This window comes from Rattus norvegicus, chromosome 19 (assembly GCF_021556685.1).
Source record: "Rattus norvegicus strain SHRSP/BbbUtx chromosome 19, alternate assembly SHRSP_T2T, whole genome shotgun sequence".
NCBI classification, from domain to species: domain Eukaryota; kingdom Metazoa; phylum Chordata; class Mammalia; order Rodentia; family Muridae; genus Rattus; species Rattus norvegicus.
Genome location: NC_141552.1, coordinates 15,617,101 through 15,637,586, shown reverse-complemented (window position 1 = coordinate 15,637,586; position 20,486 = coordinate 15,617,101). Strand labels below are relative to the sequence as shown.

At 44.7% G+C, this 20,486-nt stretch overlaps 3 protein-coding genes across 5 annotated transcripts in view; 1 reads left to right on the top strand and 2 right to left on the bottom strand.

The window, feature by feature from the left end:
• Nucleotides 1-20,486, top strand: part of LOC147998836 (uncharacterized) — a 924,038-nt gene that overhangs the window by 135,266 nt on the left and 768,286 nt on the right. The window lies entirely within an intron of this gene.
• The window catches only part of LOC147998853 (uncharacterized), a 343,457-nt gene that overhangs the window by 43,800 nt on the left and 279,171 nt on the right, over nt 1-20,486 (bottom strand). The window lies entirely within an intron of this gene.
• On the bottom strand, nt 2,157-5,548 carry LOC134483429 (disks large homolog 5-like). Its single transcript, XM_087595383.1, has 4 exons — nt 5,467-5,548; nt 4,242-4,401; nt 2,891-3,034; nt 2,157-2,259 (listed from the first exon to the last, which is right to left on the bottom strand). The coding sequence occupies exons 1-4, from the start codon at nt 5,546-5,548 to the stop codon at nt 2,157-2,159; spliced, it is 489 nt and encodes a 162-aa protein (XP_087451509.1).

The window sequence follows — 20,486 nt, the reverse complement described above, 5'->3', positions numbered from 1 at the left end:
GCAGTGGAGGCACCAGAGCCCGATGTGGATGCCTAGCAGGCTACCACATTGAGCAGGCACCGCTCAACCACCTGTACATACACATCTCCTGAGATTTCTCTCCTTAATGGGAGATGATGGCATCCACCTAGTACAGCACATGCCCTGGAAGGACAAAAGCTACCTACAGGAGCTGTGGTGATGACTCCCAGGTTAGAGCATCTGCTGCTCTCTCAGATGAACCACATGGTCCCTAATAATCATCTACAACAGGGATTGTTATTCCCTCTTTTGGATCATGAGGGAAATGCACTGAGGAGTGCATACATACATCCATACATTTGAAAAAAAAGATCCATTGAGTTAAATGATAAAAATAAATATAATCAGCAACGATAAAAAACACAGCATATGAAAGATCAAGTGAAACAGCACCTATAAAAACCTATTTCCCAAAATGACTTTGCTGGTCATTATCTCTGTGGTTTAATACTAATGCTGTATTGTAAGAAAAACTGAGGCACATGGTTCTCGATTAGGATTATTCTATATTCCTTTGTGAAAGTTGTCATTTTTTCTGCAGCTCTACAAGTATGAGTGTGTGTTACTCAATATCTGGTGCACACAGTCAATAAGGAATGTGTGTTGTAGACTGATATAGACTAGGATGAGCAGAATACATGACAGCATGGATACAGTATGGCAGTGATTACATCATAAAGTGTGTGTCCATAAAAAAGTCACATTATCCACACAAAAGACACTATCACCCTGTGTACACCTTGGTGGCTTTGAATTCCCTATTTACCCATGCTGCCTGGACCATGCAAAGATCCATATCCAGCTGTCAGTTCTAAGTCTACAGGAGGGGAAAGGACCCTTGAATAAGATGGTCTTAAGAGTCAAGAGTTACAAATCAATTTTTATTCATAAGGAATACAATTTACAAAAAACAGGCATAAAATGAACAACTAAAATGGTATAAAAAATGAAAAACAGTAACAAGAATATATAACTTTGAAATAACAAAAAGAAAACTTCAATGAAAATCATAACCAAAAACATTTCTTAACAGCAATTTCTTAATGAACATTTAGAAACACAGTTGTAGTGCTGTTTCTCCTCTAGGACACGAGATGTCAAGGCAGTCCCTCAGTTGTCTCTCAAATGGTGTTGTCGGTATGAGAGAGGAGAAAGACCTCAATGAGACAGGCTGGCATACGGATATATAAATTAGGGTCTCTATACATTGAGGAAATTAACTGAGAAGAAGAATATTCTCCCCAAAAAAGTCTTTGACTGTTGAGGTTGTCGTCAGCAGGGAACTCCTGAGAAAGAAACTCACTCTTCAGGGGGCAGTCTTCCTGGGATCTGTCCTATTCCATGTCTCCTGCAGTTCCTGAGACCTGGGAGAAGAAGGCAGCTATTAAGACACTGATTTGGTGGGGACACGCATACCAGCTGTCAAGTTGCTGCCTTCTGTCCCCTCAGCTACAGTGGACAGACAGCACTGATCTTTTCACTGAAATCGCTGATATCTCTGCAGGCTGGGGAAAGTCACCAGCAACCCTCACAGTACTGTGGGAGTACAAGCTGCTCCTCAGACTCTACCAGTGCAAACCAAGAATGGGGAAATGGGGAGAGACCTAATTGGGGTGCAGGAAGAAAGGAGAAGGCCACATGATACCCAGATCAAAGCCAATGACCAGGACTCATTTGCCATTTGCACTTGGTTCTTATCCCTACAAGGTGCTTCCAACCATCACATGACCCCTGTATGACCTTTGTCACAGGACCAAGAACTCATTCAAAACTCTTCATAGCATCCAATCTGTGATAGGGAGATGCAGTCATGTGATATGTTATTCCTCTGTCACCATTTCTGGACTGCAGTTTCAAAAAGGGCAGAGAAGTATAATTGCCCATAATTCAGTTTCTGAGGAGTGGTTAACATCCCAGAATACTTGTGCATAGACAGAGCAATGAATAACTCTATCACATGAGGTGGGTGACTGATTGGGTGTGGGGAGATTAGAAAGGTGATAGGGGAAGCAAAGGTGTATCCAATAGGCAAATGGTATCAGACATTGTCAATCTGACTCAGCTGCTTGTTCCTACCACATTTTGCTGGGTCTGGAGGTTGCTGGTCTTCTCCTGTTCGTCTTCATCATTCGGGTTCAACTCAAAAAATATCGCTGTACCTCCTTGCTCTCCTGCTTCAATGTGACCAACTTCTTCTTCATACATGCCTGGTCTATCAGGAGCCGGCTGTGCAGGTTGCTGGAAACACACTCTGCATAGTAAGATCCTGAAGCCTCATCCTCCCATTCCAACTGCCAAATCCCACAAACTCCACCAGGACCCAGATACCCATAAAGACTTCATAGAATACATCTCCATACATGTAAGGCTGCTGCACAAACAGCAAATGGCCAATCCAGGGAAGAATAAATTGTTTCTGTGACCGAAGCACCAATAAGAGTCCATGTCTGTCCAAAAGAACAAGGGATCTACAACTACCCATGAGAGCCCAATGCATCGGGACAGCATCAATTAGTAGGCAGCAAATAACCACAAGAGGACAGTAGAACCAAGGGAAGTCATGCAAACCATGTGGTCCACACATTGAGTTTTGTTAAACCTGGTATGACCCCAGAGGCCCAGGTCGGCCTAAAAACACTCTGATCCCTGAATCAGTGTAGTTCTATCCAGAGCCTTCTAAAGATGCATAGACACTGTGGTGATAAGTAACAGTCTCTTATGGAACTGAATCTGAGTCCAAAAGACCCACGGCACAGTGATATTTAAACAGCAGACAAGATAGACCCAGAGCTGCAGGCTCTCCAGTCCAGAACAAAGAGAGGCAGACATGGCCATTCCACAATGATGGGCCCTTCTGACCAGTACTTACCGATAGAATTTAATCTCCTTCTTGAGCTCCTGAAATTTCTCACGATGTTCAATGTTCTTTGTGTCTAAGTTGTGCAGTAATGACATGACCTCTTTCTCCTTTATCTTCAAGTTTTCATAAAATGGATTTGGCCTGAAGTACGGGCTGGCCCCAGAAAGATAGAACCCAATGAACATCAAGGCTTAGGATTATATGAACTCAGGCTGTGTCCTCTACTACCCCAGCCCTGGAAGGACACTTTCTGAATTCTACATATTTGGATCTTCTTCAGCTTCAGAAACTTGGAATTGTGTGCCCAGGACAACAGAAGCTAAGCACCCAGATAAAGGGTTCCCTGGCTCACTTTTTTCAATCAGGAGGGCTGGATCTGCATTCAAACCTGTTATGCTGTCAAGAGCCTAGGCCACAGAGATTACCCAACCACACACACACACACACACACACACACACACACAAACACACACACACACACACACACACAAATCCAGAACCTCTGATTTCATTCTTCCTGTTTTGACAAGTGGAATGCTACAAGCCGAATAACTAATATTCTAGAGGCAGACAGTACACATAATTCTGGAGATGAGGCCAGATATTGCCACAAACTTAAAATCTGCCCAAGGCATACAAATGTATAGACAAATGTGACCACACAGGCAAAGAACTGTGCTGTTGAAAGAGGGGCTTCCAAAATAAAGCACTTACACCTCCATGAAACTATTATACAGGTAAATCCTGAGGTCAAAAAACAGACCCCTAAATTTCAAGGGTGGAGGGACACAGAAACATATAAAAGTGGTGCATATGCACGCAGACCTGTGCACACACAGACACACAAACTGGGACACACCCACAAGAAAAGAAAAGTAAACAGACTTAGAGAATGAGAGAGACAAATATGGAAAGAGCACAATGAGAATCAGGAGAAATGCATGCACCATTACTGTCTCAGAGTGTAAGGCACAGAGACAAGAAGGAACAGGCCAGAGCCTCAGGCCTTCTACTTAAGCATTGATATGAACAATGTGGGACCTGTCACCTAAGGCTGCTGCCAGGAGATGATAGCGTTCAGTCACCTTCCTAGCAAGTACAAAGATTCTCCACAAACTCACAGCACCTAGAACCTTGCAAAGCTACCACCTGTCAAGGGCTTTCCAATTGTACACTGGGAACTCATGCTCCAGTGACTTTATCCCTGAAATCTTCACTCAGATCACAAGTTCAGATTTTCAACAGGTGGAATCAGAGAGTCCATTTTCAATCTCACTCCTCAGTAAGGGTCAGGTTCTGAATCTCCTCTCTATGGGAGATGAGGTTTAGAACAAGGTCGTTTGTTTGGAGCAATGCATACCTCTTGCTCATGGATCCACCTGTCACATAAAGGAGGCGATCTGTCAGCTCATTTCTCTCCTTGGTAGTTAGCTCCAGTTCTCTATTCAGCCTCTCCTCTTCCTCATTGGCCCGCACCTTGTTTTGGACATTTTCAGGGGATGACGTCTGTCTGCAGGCCTCTGTAGGTAGAAGAACACAAGTGAACCCGCATGGGGCGAATGCATAGAGCATACACAGACCACAGTGAGGTCCAAACAGGAGAACATGCTTGGAAGCCAGTGTCACTGCAAGGAGTTTGGTCTATGTGTAAGAGGCCTCCTAAGTGGATCAGAGTTCCCCCACTACTACATAGAGACCAAGAGATGTAAGCAGCCAGGTGTTCCCTATGCCCGCCCACACAGGCTTACAAGTACCAGAGAGTTGCCTTCTCCAGGATTATTATCAGGTACGCAGGCTACAACCTGGTTTCAGGACACTCACCCCTCTGGTTTCAGAAGTCAGATCATCTATTCAGCATCCACAATGACTTGATTGATCAGGGATACTCAGATATCCTACACTGTTACTCTAGTCCAATAACTTTGCATTAAAAAGTCATGTAGGGGGAGGACATGGTCAACAGACTTATTAATTACCCCTACTGAAATGACAAATGCCCCAGAAGTGCCAATAGGTTACAGGCTCTTTCTCTACCTGCTGCATATAGTTTGGCTTCTATAGAAAAATATCTGCCACACAGAACCTCTAATATATGAAGGTAAAATTGGCCCCGTCAGCCAGACGTAGTCAGAGGAGTTCTAAGAATATAAGGTCATGCCAGGAGCACAGTTCTCTCCCTCTTACTACTGTCAGATAGACACTGAATTATCGGAGCAATGAAAGTGAAGTACATTGATGCCCTGTTTAATTCAGAAAAGTTATCCCCTCCATGACTCCTGATGGTGTTATTATATCAATTTAACATACCGAATGCACTGTAAAAATAAAGACTAGAAGTTCACCCAATAATAGCATAGGCATTGCCATATCCTCCATGTGGTTATGGAGAAACTAATGATGTGAAAACCTTGACTTTCAGGAATTGTGATAATCATGGAATTCAATATTTGTGGAGATGTTCCAGTGGTTGTGGCACATTACTAAAAAGGCCAGCTGAAGGCCCCCACACTCACCCCTGACAGGAAGCTCAACATAAACTGCCCAGAACTTACTCCACATTCCCCATGTCCTGTTTCCATCATTACCTTTAGGTTTCGTTTGCTTCAATCTAGACTCTTCTCTATCAACATCAACTCTCCCAAATCTCCTGGGAAGACGGGCAAACATGCCTGTGGATATATCCTTTGGACACTCAGAGAAAAAGTAGAGAATTGGTTGTCACAACGATACTGGTGACATCACAGGGATTCCAAGGTCTCTCTAGGAGACAATAGAATGTCCACGAAGGGACTGCTGATGTCACGGAGAACAGACTTTGCCTCCCTGCTAATGTTCTCCCTGTACTGAGCAAAAGCTGATGTGCCCTTTTCAGGAGACTTCCCTGTGGCATAGCCACTGAGCACCACATGCTTCCAAAGCCAAATTTGGCTCTAGGCTTGATTGGAAAAACCTAAGTCGTTGCTATGTATCTAAATGAGTGCTTCCTCCCCAATCCCTGCACAGAAATGTTTCATCCTACCTCAAATTCTCCTCAGTCAGCAATATTACCCATTAAAGATTACTGAGAAATCACACCAGTTCCTGTAAGTAGCCAAAGAAGTCTCCTGTCTCATCATGTGCAGGTGCATGAAATCACACCCAGAAATAGCCTGTCGGGTAGGTTGCGATGTGGGTGTGTGATATAGGTACAACCTGAAGCTTTGTGCTTAACATTTAACAGTTGCCACCAGATTCCTTAGGAGAAAGAATTGCATTCATTATGGTCCTGGTAACAATGTGGTGATCTGTTAGCAGAGGAAACTGAAATATTGGATCCACCAGTGAATGCACCCTCAGGCTGAGTGTGGGACTCTCCTCTTTGCACTTAAGTTACCAAAGCAGGATTGCTTACAGGCCTCTCTAAGCTATAACGTATGATTTCATCTGAAAAATAAAATAGTCAGCAGATGTGTGTGTGTGTGTGGGGGGTGCAGCCAAAGGAGTAGGACAAGCCTAGAGACATAACTCAGTGGACAGAGTAAGAAACAAGCATCTTCACTCCTGTTTCATGGATCACCCTACAAAACACAAAAGCATCTATCATACTAAAAAAAAATAAAAATAAAAATAAAAACAAGTTATTTTGTTGAATGTTTACAGTATTAGTAGCAAAGCTCAGATTTTGGGGGCAGATCCATGACTTGAACTATCTTCCTCACAACATACAAAGCAATAAATAAATAAATAAATAAATAAATAAATAAATAAATAAATAAGAAAAAACAGTAAAATTAAAAAACACAAAAAGCACGAGCCTCTCACGTGAAGTTACAGAAGAATGATCCAGTGCTCACTTCTGACCAGGCCATTTTAGCTATGACAGTGCATAGTGACCCTTAATTTGATGGGTCCTATATAAAGCTTTGTGAAATATTGTCATTTTAACAAACCTCATCCAGAACATACATAACAACACAGGATATGATTGCCATGTCCTTGCTGTGTATCAAGTTATTTTTCTGTGTCCTTGATTGTCAGGCATATTACAGCAACAATCGGAGATGGCTGTTAGACTTGGAAGAAAGTGGATATGAAAGATCCCCATTTATATATCAGTACAGCCATTTCTTAAGAATGAGAATCTTTTAAGCTGGCCCTCGCTTAGCCCCTTGACATTAGACAATAGACCAGAAAGTACAGAAAGCACATTCCCACCCACTCTCTAGGAAGCTGCCCGACCATAAGAACAGAGGGTATAGAACATATTTACTGCAGGGCAATTACAAGACAGGAAACATCTCTGGGAAGCTGACTGACCACTATAGAAGTGAGATGTCCTGGGTACTGAATGCAGCTGTGCTATAGGCTGACATCGCTATTGCCTTGTCCTGGGAACTCCAGAAGAGAAACACCTGCCAAGACAGATATCCTTGGTCCTTGTCCTGGGAACCCCAGGATTAGAAAACATATATCAAGTCAGACATCCTTGGTACTGAAATAGATGCATTGATGTGGTTACGGTCTTATCCCAGGAATTCCAGGAAGAGAAACATCTGCCTAGTTATCCTTGGCACCGAAATAGCTGAGCTAAGGAAACTGTGTAATCTTAACTGACTGTTTAAGCCGTACATTTCTGTTGTTTGAGGTTCCTCACATCCCTCCTGTGTGAGGACCGTGTCGAGCCCCAGTGCATTGGTATCCCAAAGTAAACCTCTTGTTTTTACATCAAGTCTGAGTCCTGTGTGTTCATGGGGTGGTGATTGTCCTCAGGACTGGAGCGAGAGTCTCCTCTGTCTGAGGGTCTTTCAGATAAAGCTATAGTTGTGGGTTACACACCTCAATTCTCATTGGCTAATGCTGTCCTCACAGTCCTTGGAGGCCCCTTTGTAAGACTACCTGTTGGAAAGTGGAAGCAGCTTTATTTGAGCTCAAAGTGAACCTGACGAGCAACGTAGAGAACAAGATGGGGTAATTGAGAACCTGTCTAAAACCAGCACAGAAACCTACCCTTCATTCAAAGCATCATCTACCAATTCTTGAATTTTTACCATTCTCTGCCAACCAGTCTTTCATTCAGGAAAGGTAGAAAAGAACTGGAAATGATCTTTGTATTCTAAGGACCTCGATCTGTCTTTCCTTAGGTCCAGTTAAGAACAAATGAAATGGGTATCACCATCTGAACAACTTAGTATCACCTACTCAGCATTTCTAGCCTAATACTGTGCCTATGGCAATCTCAAGCTTCCCTGAGTGTTGCTGTCCCAGCAAGAAGAATGAAGAACTGAGGTCAATCCCCAGTGAACCTTTCAAGGGGTTAGAAGAAAGCCATCAGAGATACTGCACTTCTTTGTCCTTAGATTAAATCAAGATGATTCAACGTGAATCGATTGTGCTATTCAACCATACATCTTCCTCACAACCCCACCTATCTGAGTTCATTGCTTGGCAGAATTCATGCCCCACCATCCTAGATATTTCTTGATTCATTGCTGCCAAGGGCCAGGTTTCCTGAGTTTTGTTTTTTGTAGAATTGGGTGTAGTCAATCATAGATGCCCTCTGTAAGAAATGACAAATATCTATAATAACTGACCACACTGTACTTGTGTATACAAGTACAGTAGTGGAAAATTCAGCATAGCTGAGGAGTGGGAAATCACCACTGTGTCCTGGCCTTTCTCTGCCCATATCACAGCTCACAGGCGGCTGGGGCAAACCTTGAGTTCCTCTGTAGAAACAGAGTGATGTTGAATGGACACTGAGCAGGCAGAGCAACACAGCTGAGGCAACTCAATTCCAGCAACAAATGCATTATTTGTTTCCCATCTTAACAGCTCCTTTTGAGGACTTGTCCCCACACCTAGCTTAAACACAGCAATTTTCATACATGCCAGCCTGCTATTTCATATTGTTGCTGTAATACGCCTCCACATCATAGATTTCAATAAAGAAAGAAAATAAACCTGACACTGAGAAGGGTGATGCTTGTCAACATCTAGTGCGTTGGGAGCCCTGGTACGGTCACAAATAACCAGGACACACTGGGGATGCAGAGCAAAGGCAGATGCAACTGCATGCAGCTGCAAGCTTATTAACCCTTATACAGGCATGAATATGCATTACCTCACTTTCCCTTTTGGCAAGATATAATAAGATCGTTATTCCCATGATACCAGGAACAACGGAGGCAAGACTAGGCAAAGAAGTAAGACTAAGCCAAGGCTTCCCCTTAAAATATCTGTATAGCAAATCACCCCTCTTCCTAGTATCACAATATACTTGTCATAACCCAGAGAGCATGAGAGCCTCTTCCACAAACATAGGACACAGTACAACATAGTGTGAGGTAAAGTGAGAAAAACATTTCCTTCTCTAGGGCAGCATTCCAGCCCCTGCTTGCATCTCTCAGCCCTCTTTCCTTGATCCTGTCTGGGAAGTGTATCTCAATGACTCCACAATTTCTTTTTTTGTTCTTTTGTTTTAAAAGTAACACTGTCTATAACACAGCTAAATGTCCTCGAAGGGGTTTAATCATGCAAAAAGAAAGCAATATAATATATAATATAGGCAACCTTTAATTAGTGTATCTATTTTCTTAGGGGTATTTTTCAGATACCTTCCCAGATCTGGATTTAACTTTGGTAATTGTTATCTGTCTAGAAAATCAACAATATCAAATAAATATTTCAGTTTTCTGGCGTAAAGTCCTCGGGAGTAAGAACTAATGATTTTGGAATTTGCTCGGTGTCTATTGTTATGTCCCTCATTTCATTTCTGATTTTTAATTCATGTATTGTCTCTCTTGTGCATTGTTAGTTTGAGGAAGGGGTTGTCTTTCTTGTGGATCTTCTCAAAAAAAAAAAAAGAGGAAGAAAAAACAGCTCTTGCTTTCCTTGACTTTGTATTTTTCTCTTTGTTTCTAAAGGCTTGATTTCAACCCTGAGTTTATTGCCCTTCATCAGATCCTACCAGACTCTCTATGGAATGAGGCTTTGCCTCACTTGGTAACAGCAGCATGGAATAAATGAAGCTTCTACTGATCTCCGTTGTGGTGTTGCACATCACAATCTCACCGAAAACCATGTGTAGCCTGATTTTAGGCTCTATTAAAGCAGCCCACTATTTCAGTGTTCCCTGCAAGGTGCCATGGAACGGTAGTAACATAATTCTGCATGCACATCGACAGGTTTCTCCACGGTCTTCTGGATCATTTGATAATAATTTATAGTGAGTTCATGGATGAACACTCACACACACACACACACACACACACACACACACACACACACACACACACACTTTACTGACATTGTGCATATTCTTTGCACACCAAAAATAAAGTGAGCGTTACTGAATGCACCAAGAATGGAATCGAAGGAGGGAGCTGTGGGGAAGCTGGGGCTTAGAGTTACTTAAAAGACCGATGCAGATTCTCCTTCTCTTGGAGGAGAAACTTGATAGACAATGTGGTTCTTTATTTTCTTTCTCTAGAGCACACAGGACTAGGGTGGCAGCTAGGGCTTTGAGCATGTTTGGCAAGTACTGTAGCACTGAATTAAATCCTAGGGCTGGAACCCTATTAATCGTCTACAACAATTACAGGGCAGGCTGGATGACGACACTCAGCTGACAATGTGGACATCTCAAGACAGTCACTGGACAATGGCTGACACACTTGTCTGGAGACTGGAAATGTTTCTCGATCTTGGAGAGGAAAGAAGGACCCTCCAACTACACTGACCTCTAAGGACGTTTATTCAGGTGAGGGATGACAGGGACTGTTTTGTCTCACGTCACACATGTCAGTAGAAAATATCCTAGGTATTGGATGGCGCTGTTAGCATTTACAGAACAAAGCACATAGTGTTGGGAAGGATAATAAATTATGAGTAGGATTAGAAAACCCCAAGCCTCTTCCAGGTTCTAGGAGAGAAAAAAAAATACCATGAAATACAGCATTAATGGGATAGTTTGGTTAAATCTAGTTACTAGTTTCTATTGTGATTCCTATTGTCAGTGCCTGCGCTGACAGTGTGTGAATATCAGGTGTAGGTTTGTGGGGTTGAAAGAAAACACGTACACGGGTCACCCCTTTTTAGCGAGTGCCACCAAGGCTTTACTGAGATCTCCTTATATACCAGAGGCAAAGCCGTGGAAAAACAACAAGGCAGGTGAAAATCCCCAACCAGGAATATAGGACAAGTCTGTGAGGTGAAAGTTCCAGCCCAATCAGGGGCATAAACAGCTTCTTAAAAACAAGAAGCAGGAAAGCTCAGTGGGGAGGAAGGGTGCCATGGAAAATCCCAGCCCCAAATCAGGGGCTAAGAGCAGCTGTCAAAGGTGTAAACAATTTCTTGCTATAGCAGGCTGAAAGGCTCAGCGAGGGGGGAGGGAAACACCAAGGTAGGGCCCAACAGGAGCCTTCACTGGTGGCTCTAATGTTTCACTTTCCTCTGCCAACTGGCCTCCATACTGTTTCTAGGACCATAGTGATTTCAAGTCTTCCTTATAAGGAATTTTGTGGCAACCGTTGAATGCTAAGCACAAGGCTTCATGAGTGTTCCCCTAACACACACCCATGTTGCAACCTTCCATGCAGGCTATTTCTTGATGTGATTTCAAGCACCTGTACATAATAAGACAGGAGAACATTTTGACTGCATATTCAAACTGGTATTATTTCTCAGGAATTTTTAATGGCTAATATTGGTGAAGGAGGATAAATTGAGTTAGGATGAGACATTTTTGGGCAGGATTTGGAAGGAAACATTCATTTAGATGCATAGGAATTACTAAGGTTTTTTATAATCAAGCCTTGAAGAAAATTTGGCTTTGGAAGCAGGAGATGCTCAGTGGCTCTGCCCCGGGAAAGTCTCCTGGAAAGGACACCTCAGCTTATGCTCAGTACAGGGAGAACATTAGCAGGGAGGCAAAGTCTGCTCCCCATGACATCTGCTGTCCCTTCTTGGACATTCTATTGTCTCCTAGAGAGTTCTTGGCGTCCTCTGCTATGTCACCAATGTTGTAGTGACAACCAGTGCCCTAGTTTGTCTCAGTCCGAGTCTGGCAGATACATCCTAAGACATGTTTTCCAGTCTTAGAAGTGTTTTGGGAGGGGGGATGTCGATTGTGGAGAGACTAGGGTGAAGGAGTCTGACCTTTCGTCTCAAAGAAATGATGGACAAAGAAAGTGGTTCTGGGGAATGTGGAGTAAGTTCTGGGCAGTGTCTTTTGAGCTTTCTGTGGAGGCGGGGGAAGGGATGGTGGGGTCCTGCAAGCTTAAGCTGACCTTTCTAGCAATTGGCCACAACAACTGGAGCATCTGCAAAGGAATTGAATTTCCATGAATATCACAATTCCTGAAAGTCATGGATTTCAGAACATTAATTTTCCCATCCCCAAAGAAAGGATATGGTAAGGCCAATGCTACTATTCTGTGAACTTCTGGCCTTTACTTTTAAAGTTGATTGGTGGCTTGTTTTTTGTTTGTTTATTTATTTATTTAGTGGGTAATATTATTTATTGCCAAAGTCAAACATCTGGGTTACATTCTGGGACCCACATGACAGAAGGAGAGAAATGGCTCCTGAAAGTTGTTTGGTCATGTGCTGCACACACACACACACACACACACACACACACACACACACACACTCACACACACACACTCACACACACAGACACTCACACTCATACACACACAAACTTTTACGCAATAGTAATTTTTCTTAGAGTCTGATATAATTGGTTCTAATACAAAGACAGCCTGAGTGTAGTTACTATATAATGAAATAGTACTCATGCTCTCAGGCAAAGAGTTTAAAGTTTATAGGTACCTAATAAACTCGCATTGGGACATATGAAGAACATTGAAATGTTCAGCAGAAATACAAAGAACAACTAATTTAATTTGTTAAAAGTGAAAGCGTATACAATTCTGAAGGTTTTTATGCTGGTTTTATTATACATGTAATTATGAAAAGAAAACATACATACTTGACCAATGAAATGAAGAAGATTGATTTAATGAACAGAAAAATGGATGGTACTTCAAAATTTCCATGATTACATAGTAACTATTTAATTCCCTCCACAATAGCAAGAAACGGACATTATTATTTATGCGACATTACAGATACATAAACCGAGAAAATATTGTTTGGCCTGATTTTCTGAGCTTCCTTAAAGATATAGTTAATTGACAGAGCTGTGGTTTAAAATTAGGGTCCATATTCTTCTGTTTTAAATGTGTGACACTTTTCTCTTTTTTTCTCCATCTTTATTAAATTGGGTATTTCTTATTTACATTTCAATTGTTATTACCTTTCTGGGTTTCCAGGCAAACATCCCCCTAACCCCTCCCCCTCCCCTTCTCTATTGGTGTCCCCTCCCCATCCTCCTCCCATTACCACCCTCCCCCCAACAATCCCTTTCACTGGGGGTTCACTCTTGGCAGGACCAAGGGCTTCCCCTTTTATTTCTAGTGGGTGCTGCTCTCCCTGCTCCTTTTGAAGTGGATGGGGGGAAGGCCCGCGCCTGGGGTGAGTTGGAACTGGGGTAGAAAGGCATAGGGCCTCCTAGGTGATTATGTCAAGCTGCCACTGCTGCTGCAGCCACCATGGAGAAGCCCTTGTTCCTGCTGCAGGGAGGAGAGTCTGGTGCCCACAAGATGGCTGAAGGGGAGCTGAGAGTGGACAGCTTCATCACCCGCCTGCTGCAGGTATGAGGATATCGTCCGGGAAAAATTGTGCAGATGACTGGAGCAGAAGTCCGAGGGCTGTGTATCACGTCTCGTGAAATCTTTCTTAGCCAGCCAACAGCTGTGAACACAGGTTTCTTTTGGAGAGCAGGCCTGTGCAGGCCCAGAACCTAGGTGGGACAGTTCAAGCTACCCTTTTTCCATGGCCAATCTCAGATCATATTCAGAAAGTATTTCTTGGGCTAAAGAGATGGCTTAGTGGTTAAGAGCACTGACAGCTCTTCCAGAGGTCCTGAGTTCAAATCCCAGCAACCACATGGTGGCTCACAACCATCTGTAATGAGATATGATGCCCTCTTCTGGTGTGTCTGAAGACAGTCACGGTGTACTTGTATATAATAAATAAATAAATAAATAAATAAATAAATAAATAAATAAATCTTAAAAAAAAAGAGTATTTCTTCCAGGTGAGGAATTTCCAATTTATGGAATTGAACTAACTTACTGATGGTGGAAGTGACACAGAGAGTTAAAGTACAGAAGGAATAATCCAGAATGTCCACCAACAGTTGCTGTCACACCAGGACTTTTAAAAGCTCAGCTGCAACAGAGGCAATGTAGTCTTTGGTTATTCTCAAGCTTAGGTCTTCTAGTCATTATAAGCTGACCATGACACAAAAAGAGTCATCTATATCAAAATAGAGAATAGTAACTAGATTCACCCCACACTATCACATCACTACCGTATTTGAGGTTCTCAGTTACTATCTAAGAACCTGGAAGAGGCCTGGGTCTTGCTACACAAACTCATGATTTATGTCTTCATGACACTGTGTGCTTTGTTCTGTTGATGCTACCATTGGCATACAATACCTTGGATACTTTGTGCTGACATCTGTGACATGAGACAATAGTTCATGTCATACTATCCTGAATAAACTGTCCTTAGAGTACAGTGTAGTGGGAGGGGCCTTCTTTTCCTGTGAGATAGCAAAACATTTCCAGTCTTCAGTCAAGTCTGTCAGCCATTGTCAGTGCCTGTCTTGAGATGTCCACCTTTTCAGCTGAGAGTCTTCATCCAGGCTGCTCTATAATTCTGTAGAAGATTAATAGGGTTCCAGCCCTAGGATTTAATTCAGTGTGACTGCACTTGCCGAACATGCTCAAAGCCCTGTGATCCACCCTAGCCCTCTGTGCTTCAGAGAAAGAAAATAAAGAACCACATTGCAGTTGAAGTTTCTCCTCCAACAAAAGGAGAGCCTGCATAGGGCCTTTAAGTAACTCTAAACCCCAGCTTCCGCCCACAGCTCCCTCCATCAATTCCATGATTGGTGTGTTTTCACTACTACTCACTTTCTTCTGTGTGCAAAGAATGTGCATCATGTCAGTAAGTGTGTGTGTGTATGTGTGTGTTTGTGTGTGTGTGTGTGTGTGTGTGTGTGTGTGTGTGTGTGTGTGTAGTCCCTAGTGAAAACTGTCAAGATACATGCAGACTCATGCTACTACTGTCCCATGGTACCTTGCAGGGAACCCTGAAATGGTGGCTACTTTAATACAGTCTAAACCGGGTGTGCATGGTTTCTGTAAGGTCACCACTACAGAGAGCAGGAAAAGCTTCAGTAGTCACATGGATGTGATCAATCAGTGTTAGTCATGCCCTTCCAGTATGGTAGACTGCAGGTTGTCTGTCCCCAGCACTTTGCTCTCTTGTGCCCAAACAATGCCAAGGTCAGGGCCGTTGAGCCCTGAGGCAGAGGCTCACCACCCTCAGTGCTGCCTAAGACCCCTAAGACTGTCTCTTTCAGGTGTGTGCGTGCTGGACACTCATGGATCCTGAGATCTCCGCAGCTGAGGTGAAACAGTACCGGAGCCATTGCAATGTGGGCACACATTTGGTTTTGGAGCTGGGCCACTCTTTGACTTTTATTGAGTGGAGAGACAACTGTTGGCTGAGCCTTTGGTGAACCGGATGACTCCTGGCCATGTGAGCAGTCAGCAGTATCAAAGCTGAGCAACCAGTGTTTTATGTTTCATTTTCTCATCGCTGGTCAGTGTTCTGATGCCACACCACATGGCTGGTCTCAATCTCCCCATGTGGCCACAATCCCTAATTGATATTGCCTCCACTTCCCAAGTGCCACTGGGATTTCTGTAGAACCCCTAAGGCAGCAGCAAGCAGGAGCTCCTGACTATTCCCTCCCTGCTCTCTGGATCTGCAAGTCGTTCTGTGTACATATGGGTATTCCCTCATAAACCCTTGATGCCATGATACCTTAATAAACACTTGAATCACGCCCTTTCTTACAGAGACCCCATAATGGCCAGTTTTCAACTGCTACCTGACACCATCTATAATCGCCTGGGAAATGAGGGACAGTCTGGATCAGACTGGCCTTTGAGCATGACTATGTGTGGCTGTGTTCACTGCTCTGGGAGATGCCAGACAGCCTCTTTTCTGATCCTAGAGTCCCTATACCCAGCCACTTGTTCCCTCTACAGCCAGACCCTACTTCTGCTCCTAGGCACTGTCTTGGACTTCCTTCCCTCAGGTGGCTTCTCTCCTTTGGTTGCTACAGAAACCTGTTATGAGGACAGGAACAGGGAGTTAAGAGTTCAAAGCCATCTTCCCATTGATGTTCTTTCTCTGAGGTCAGTGGGACACTTAAAGAGTTTTGTGTATACATTTTATTAAGCAAGGGACAGTCATGCATCAGACACAGGAAACTAACAGCACATCTACCGGACCTCCTTCAACACCTGGGCATCTCTTCTGGCCTGTGCTTCTGTGTGCTGAAACCTGGGGACCAACTTCCTGTGGTGTTTCCCAGGATAACTATGCACATTACTACACTGGCGTAAATCCTCAAAACTCACAAACAGCAAAAGGACCGCCACAGGAACGGTTCTACATCAACAGATACCACAGACCAGCAAGCAGAAGCATGGGAGGGTGGTGCTGTGGCTCACACACTTCTCTTTCATCATTAGGGCAGGTAACCCGCTGAAGAAAACAAGGAGGCAGCAGGATGGAAGAGGAAAACTAAAACCCAGTCCTTGCATTAAACACCCAAGCACATTTAGACTAGAAGAGAGAAGTTTGCCAAGAATGAGGGCCACTTTGGGCATCCATCATCAATAGCCCTGGCTGTCTAGGCCAGCATCAGATCCAGCCGTCTCCAGGCAGGTATCCGCCAGGCACTCAAGGGCACTAAGAGCATTAACCATGAAGAATAGAACAAGATCTCTGCCTCTTGCCTGCCTGACAGCCAAGCATGTGTATGCCCTGGCTATGCTCACGCTGGGACCCCTGCTAGATATTAAGATATAGAGACCTGATAGTTGATTAGGACCCTGTTCGAAAAGGAAGATACCGGATATTTCCCTCTGGCATCCATATGTGCATGCATGGTTGTACAAGCTGGTAGAATCAATCTCTCTCTCTCTCTCTCTCTCTCTCTCTCTCTCTCTCACACACACACACACACACACACACACACACACACACACACACACACACACATATTCAAAGTTTTGAAGCACAGCAGAAGAATCTCTGGGACTCTAAGCCTGAGCAACCTCATCTGTGAGCCACAGCTTCTGTGTGAGAGCTCCTTTGTGTGAGAGGCATAGGGTGACTGAGGAAGGTTGCTGGTGTCCATCCCTGGCCTGCATGTGCATGCATACAGAGACATGGACACATGCACATGCTGAGTACCCCTCATCCAATCCTGAAATCTGAAAACACTGAATTTCAAATCCAGGCATTCTCCTAACCTACACCTTCCCTCAGGAATTGGAGATGAGGCCTTGCAAGAATCCTCAACCAGTGAGACTGGCCCAGACCTTCTGAGATCCATTCTGCCCCAGGAGAACACAGCAGGTGGTATCAGGACAACACAGAAACTCAAGACTCCAGCCTGATGCAGGGACCGCCTGCTGGGTTAGAAGACTCAGCATCAGGTTCCTGAAGGAAAACATCACCTCTGAACACATGGGGTCGCTGTGGCTATGCCTTCAAGGCATCTTCAGCAGCAGCTTAAATGGACTAGGGATGACTATGGGAATCTGCCTGCAGGGTGATGTGAGAATCCTTTTGCTCAGGCTTGATCGCTAGATGTTGCCACAGAAACCCTTGAACTCTTCTTGGAGTACAGTCCAGGCAGAGGCTGAACACAAAACATTCTGATTATGAACTGAGTTTAACAGATAATCCGGAACCTGAAGGCCACAGGCCCAAAGGTCTGCACTGCAGGGGTGAGGCATCACTGCAGGGATGACCACACAGTGCAGGGGTGAGGCATCCCTGCAGGGATGACCACAAACTGCAGGGGTGAGGAGTCACTGCAGGGATGACCACACAGTGCAGGGGTGAGGTGTCACTGCGGGGATGACCACACAGTGCAGGGGTGAGGTGTCACTGCGGGGATGACCACACACTGCAGGGGTGAGGTATCACTGCAGGGATGACCACACACTGCAGGGGTGAGATGTCACTGTGGGGATGACCACACACTGCAGGGGTGAGATGTCACTGCGGGGATGACCACACACTGCAGGGGTGAGGTATCACTGCAGGGATGACCACACACAGCAGGGGTGAGATGTCACTGTGGGGATGACCACACACTGCAGGGGTGAGATGTAACTGCAGGGATGACCACACACTGCAGGGGTGAGGTGTCCCTGCGGGGATGACCACACACTGCAGGGGTGAGGAGTCACTGCGGGGATGACCACACACTTCAGGGGTGAGGTGTCACTGCAGAGATGATCACACACTGCAGGGGTGAGGTGTCACTGCAGGGATGACCACACACTGCAGGGGTGAGGTGTCACTGCGGGGATGACCACACACTGCAGGGGTGAGGTGTCACTGTGGGGATGACCAGCAGTATCCCAGCCTTGGCCTGGGAAGAGCCATTGACACCCACACTTTCTGGGGCGACATTGTCTCCTGAGGATAGAGTCAGGCCAGGAGCAGCAACTGATGTTCACGAGAGACAAACTTTCTTCACCTCCTGCCCATGCTGGCCCTAGGATCTGGGCTTTTTTGGTGACATGAGTGCTGAGCCTCCCAAGTAGATGGGTTTTCAGGGGCCAGGTGGTGATTGTCACTAAAGATATCCATAAGGATAAGTCATACTGTACTAATTCCCATATTAGATCCCTTCTCACAGGTCACAGAGGCCATAGTGGGTCCTAAATGTGGAATCAGGTTCCTGTGCACTTTTGAGGAGACTGGTCAGACATTTAGGCTTCGTGATATTTTGTTGGCATTATTTTGGGGGGATTTTATTTTTACTGTTGGGGCCAAACCTAGGGCTGCCATGTGGAGGGAAAAGCTTTGCCATAGCTGTAGATCATCCCTAATTATAAACTCCTGAATTCTCCCAATCCTGGAACTATCTAGGTCCCTCACATGATGCAACCTTTGGGGCATTCCTCACATAGAATCATGGGGTGGACTGCATCCCAAAGAGAGACAGTGGGAAATGTTCCCCAGTGTCTCCCTGTGGCTGTGACGATGGGAGTGCTGACCAGTGGAATGCAGGCCCCATGTGAAAGCCTTTTGGTTTCTACTTGAGTGGAATCTTCACCATGCCTTTTTTTTTTTTTTCTTGAAACACAGGTTGCCCTGGAACTTACAGTCTTCCATCACCCTGACTCAGTTTCCCATGACTGGGATCATAGGCTTAAATTACTATGCCCATTTTTCTTTTTTGTATTTATAAATCTGCTAAAAAGCCAGAAGGATCCAGAATGTAAAATGGTGCGGTCCAAGGCATTTCCAACAGGGGATTCTTGACCTAGGAGTATCCAGACCAGTGTTTATTGTGTGGCTACTTCATTCCCATAACAGCTTATATTTGACAAAGAATTCCAAGTTGTGATATCACTGGGCAGCAGGCGATATCCCACACAGCAGGACTGACTCAGGTTGTAATTAAGGCTGGAGAAACTTACTAGGACCCTGGTAATCCTACCATCCTGGGGCCTTTAGATAGCCTTAGTCTGATCATCCCCCTGTGCTATGAATCAATTGCTCTTGAAGGCAGATTTGAATTTACAGTCACTGTGAGGCAGGAGAATTAGGACCCTACGGTCACTCTGAGCTCCATAGGAAGAGCCTGTTTCAATAGTAAAAGAGGTCACCTGTGAGTTCTTACTGTCTTCCCTGAGGCCTTACTGCTGGAGTTAGACTAGCTGTCTCACCAATTGAAGTAGAGGGCAGAATGCTGGTGCCTTCTATAGTGAGGACTAGTGACAGATGGTCTATGGAAATTCTAGAAAGGTCTACTAGTATATGTCCTGTGCATGGGAACTGCTGGCTTCCCTGTGTCCTTTGCCTTTATTTTGCAGTCCATGGGGCACCTGGAAATGTCCCCAAACCAGGCTGTACACAGGGCCTGTCCCGTGACTCTCACTTGCGCTCAGAGCCTGCCTGATAGTCATAGGTCTGACAGAGCCCTGACACCTGCAGAGACCACTATAAGGGACCCTGCCATCCCCACACTGCCCATCAGTGTCTATAATGTCCCTATACGACACTGAGACGATCTAAGCTCCTTCCAATCTTTATGCTGCATCAGAATCTGACCATTGCTACTTTTGCTCCTCTCATACCCACACTAGAAGCCCTGTACCCACACTAGTCCCAGCTGGCCTGTTGCCTACTGACATCTCATGGACTCTGCCCCAATATTCCCTCTTTGCCTGGGTCCCTGCAACTGTGTCCAGTTCTGGCTGCTTCCCTGCCTCCCCACTTCCATTTTCCAAATGGCCACATTGACACATGGGTTTCTGGGTCTCCCACTCCTCGGATGCTGGGAACAGGTTCATTCTTTGCTGTTTGAATGGTTGTCCTAACACTGGAGGACCTTGCTTCAAGTAGTGGCAGTCAAACCTGGTGCTGATCATGTCAGATCTGT

Excerpts from the sequence above, each read along its gene's own strand:
- LOC134483429 (XM_087595383.1), bottom strand. The coding sequence starts at position 5,548 with ATGTTTGCCCGTCTTCCCAGGAGATTTGGGAGAGTTGATGTTGATAGA. Across the intron at positions 4,402-5,466 it reads GAAGCAAACGAAACCTAAAG|AGGCCTGCAGACAGACGTCA; the intron begins GTAATGATGGAA and ends TTCTACCTACAG. Across the intron at positions 2,260-2,890 it reads AAGGAGATTAAATTCTATCG|CAACCTGCACAGCCGGCTCC; the intron begins GTAAGTACTGGT and ends GTGTGTTTCCAG.